General features: G+C 47.0%; 1 protein-coding gene and 1 long non-coding RNA gene across 3 annotated transcripts in view; one reads left to right on the top strand and one right to left on the bottom strand.

Moving 5' to 3' along the window:
• Positions 1-1,659: 1,659 nt before the first annotated feature.
• On the bottom strand, positions 1,660-3,014 carry LOC123969163. The gene is made up of 2 exons (XM_046046287.1): positions 2,090-3,014; positions 1,660-1,987 (listed from the first exon to the last, which is right to left on the bottom strand). Exons 1-2 carry the CDS (start codon positions 2,604-2,606, stop codon positions 1,719-1,721), a joined length of 786 nt encoding a protein of 261 aa, XP_045902243.1. The 5' UTR covers positions 2,607-3,014; the 3' UTR covers positions 1,660-1,718.
• The window catches only part of LOC123969164, a 10,671-nt gene continuing 9,483 nt past the window's right edge, over positions 2,279-3,466 (top strand). Inside the window, exon 1 of one of the 2 annotated variants that reach the window (XR_006824648.1) lies at positions 2,279-2,394. This is a non-coding gene — a long non-coding RNA (uncharacterized LOC123969164). Of the gene's footprint in view, positions 2,395-2,501; positions 3,048-3,466 lie in introns of those variants that run through there. The other variant, XR_006824647.1, reaches the window with a different exon arrangement.

The raw sequence follows: 3,466 nt of genomic DNA, 5'->3' as shown, positions 1-3,466 counted from the left end.
GAGAGTGATGTTGTCTGATCTGACGGTCACCTCCAATATTGATCCAGAAATCTGATCCTGACATGCGGAAACACAATCACAAGGACAGAGTAAAATGTGTCCGTCACTTCAGTTCACTTCACTTCACTTCACAGCAGATGCAGGTTATTGCTTGACAGAAAAACACACAGAGAAAGAAGGAAACGTGAATGAAAGTTAATTTTCTGAAAAAGTTTTCTGAAAAACTTACCTGTAAGAACAGCAAGAATAATATGCAGCCGGTCCATGTGAGATGATGAAGATGATGGTTGGAAGAGAGAATTTAAAAATATCAGACCTTACTGAGAAATATAATTTAACCCCTGCACATCAAAACAAATGTAAGTATTGATGGCTTGTGTGATGATGAACTGATGTGAAGATGAAAAAAGATTTCCTCAGAAGACCCTTGTTGGCATACAGTCAAATAAAACCTATTGTAAACCAACCTCCACAGGAGAATTAACCCTTATTGCTTGGGGCCTTTCATTATGTGTGAAATAGGGCATTTGTTGGCTGTGCATTGTATCTTGTCCCGGCCATTACAGACATGGCAATTCTGATGCATACAAACCAGAATTTGACAAACTTCAGAGATCAATTTATGTAACTGTTACAGTAAGTTGTTAGACTGTAGAACTTTCCAGCAAGTATCCATTTGGAAAAATGTAACAGATCCACTTTAATAGCTGTCATACACACTGGGAGGTGATAAATTGTCAAACTTTTATTATTGCATAGTTTAAAGTCTATGAGGTTAGACTGGGAAGAAAATAATTCAGAGCAATGGGGAAATGGGGATTTGAAATTACCATCTACATGAAGCAAAAAAAAAAAACATTTATCGTGTTCATTATAAAGTTTAAAGATCATACTGACTTGGGGATGAGTATTGTTGAATAATGTATTAATACACTATCTTAAAAATACAAATTTTTACTTTTCACTTTCATTAGATTGGATCTGCTGTCTAGAAATGTCTTGATGAAACCTTTGTAAGCCCACATGGATCAGAAACCAAGGCTGATTTCTTTTGGCTCTTGGAAAGAGTACATTTTGAACTTTCTGATGTTGTTAACAGACAACAACTATCAGAAAGGCATTGCACCCTTGTCTACACTTACATAGTCTCTGACAGCACATGACACCTCAGAGGATATGGCGAGGTGAGATGACATTAAAAAAAAAAGTCTCAAAACACCACTGACGCAGCCGGTTCCTGTGATGTGTGCATGAGTATTCAAATGCAGGTTGTGTGTGTATGTTTGAGGTGAGATGTGCTGGGAAATCACCAACCGCCTGTTTTTTTAAAATAGCTCTCTGGTCACCATATCTACACTGTTCTGGGAGACGCAAAGATTTGTGTGCTCAAATGAGAGCAAACAAACACGTCTTCGATAAACAAAAGGTTGTTTCGTTTTTGTTTTTGGTCAGGTTAAAAGTAGGTACTGAACACTCAAGCATAATTAAATTGATTTGTTTTATTTAATTTAAGTTATTGTATCACCGTCAGTCCACTGCCACAGTTTGACACTTTGTAGACTTCATTGACAAGATCATCTGTCTGCAATTGTCAGAAAGATTTAAGCAAATCTGTTTTGAACTTGCCTTGTCCATGCATAGACTGGGGCTCTGACACACTTCCAGGAAATCATATATCAGACTCTGTGTGACGATTGGGGACAGAACGGACCCAAATGCTACGTGTCAGGTTTCAAATGAGGTTTATTGAAGGGAAAGGGGGATGAGGAGGGACTGGAGGAAAAAGGGGAACGGCAGACGTGGACGCGGGGGACCGAGGAGCTGGAGGAGCGGGAAGCGTTCAGGCAAGAGGACCGAGGGGAGCTGCCGGTCGTGGAGGGGAGGATGCGGTGGCTGGCGGTCCGGCGGGGAGCGAGGGGGAGGACCGGCAGGAGGAGGCAGGTGAGCAAGCCCAGCTGGCCGAACGGGAAGGCAGAGGTGAGTGGACCTGGCGGGAGGAAACAGGCAGACAGAGTTAGCGTGGGATGGCAGGTAACGAGAAGGTATAGCGAGAAAAAGGTTCATAAATGCTTGAGCGAATCTGTGGCACCAAGTCTGGAGCTGCAACGATCGAGCAAGAATGGAGTGGAGAGCCGGGGTAGAAGTACTGGTCGTGATGAGGCTGATAGCTGGCAGGTGCGGCGGTCGTAACCGGCCCAGTCCACCAGGTACCGGTAACCCCGGCCCCTATGTTGCACGTCAAGGAGGCGGCGCACAGTGTAAGCAGGGTGACCAACGGGTTTGATCCGTGAGACGTGGAAGACCGAGTGGACCTTCAGGTGAGGAGGGAGGGTCAGGCGTACTGCGGAGGGGTTGATGACGGCCTCGACGGGATAAGTGCCGATGAACCGGGGGGTGAGTTTCTTCGAAGAAGTTTGCAGAGGGAGGTCTCTGGAGGAAAGCCAGACCAGTTGTCCTGGCCGGTAGGCGGGGGCTGGGGAACGGTGACGGTCGTCCAAACGGCGCTGCAGGGCGGCCGTGGCCTGTACTGATGGGGCCGCCACCTCCACCTCCAGTGACGGGAACAGGGGGGGTTGGTAACCCAGAGAGCACATGAAGGGGGACATACCAGTGGCAGCGGACACCTGGGAATTATGGGGGTATTCAATCCAGGGGATGTGGGAGCTCCAAGAGGCAGGGCTTCTGTACACCACAGACCTGAGTGCCGCCCCCAGGTCCTGGTTGACTCGCTCGGTCTGCCCGTTGGCCTGGGGGTGGCGCCGAAGGCGCGGCAGAAGGCCCTCCAGACCTGGGATGTAAACTGGGGGCCCCGGTCGGAGACGATGTCCAGCGGGATGCCGTGCAGGCGGAAGACATGGTCGATGAGTAGGCGGGCAGTTTCCAAGGAGGTGCCCTTTGGGTGGGAAACCGGTGACTCGCGGGGAAAGTACGCGCCGATGGAGGCGCTCGGTGTAAAGTCAGCAGAGAGAGTGAGGCGGAGATTGAGAGGGGGACAGCGGTTGCGCGGAGCAGGGTTCGGGCAGCCCGACAACTTGTTTTAACTGCAAGTCAGTTTAAAACAATTGTTAAATATATATAAATATAAAGCATTTCTGGACCAAAATCTGTAGCTTCAGTCTGTCTGCATGCTCAGTAGGCGTATGGGGGGCTGTTTGTCTCTGTGGGTTTCCTGTGGTCTTAGTGATGCTTGAGATTAACTCTACTGTCATATGTATTGTTCTGTAACTTCTCAGAAACTTGGTGACAGGGAACCATAAAATAAGAGGTTTTTGTGTGGTATTTGTGTAACACACATTTGTGAACTTTGAGTCTTGCTCTCTGTAGCAGAATTAGCTCCACCATTTTGGAATTATATTGAACTCTACTTGCAAAGGGTCGGGGCTGATGATTAACTTCAGATGAAAACAAGAAATGACTGAATAGCTTTTTTGTCTTGTTACAGACAAATACGCCTAGTCATCATTCC

This window comes from Micropterus dolomieu, linkage group LG04, assembly GCF_021292245.1.
Source record: "Micropterus dolomieu isolate WLL.071019.BEF.003 ecotype Adirondacks linkage group LG04, ASM2129224v1, whole genome shotgun sequence".
NCBI lineage: Eukaryota > Metazoa > Chordata > Actinopteri > Centrarchiformes > Centrarchidae > Micropterus > Micropterus dolomieu.
Note: the sequence above shows the minus strand (reverse complement) of the source record. Positions and strands in the feature narration are given on the sequence as shown.

What these genes read in the sequence shown, in the direction of transcription:
- LOC123969163 (XM_046046287.1), bottom strand. Translation starts at nt 2,606, where the DNA reads ATGTCCCCCTTCATGTGCTCTCTGGGTTACCAACCCCCCCTGTTCCCG. An exon ending in TCGTTGCAGCTCCAGACTTG is followed by an intron (nt 1,988 to 2,089) that starts GTGCCACAGATT and finishes TCCTCCCGCCAG; the next exon opens with GTCCACTCACCTCTGCCTTC.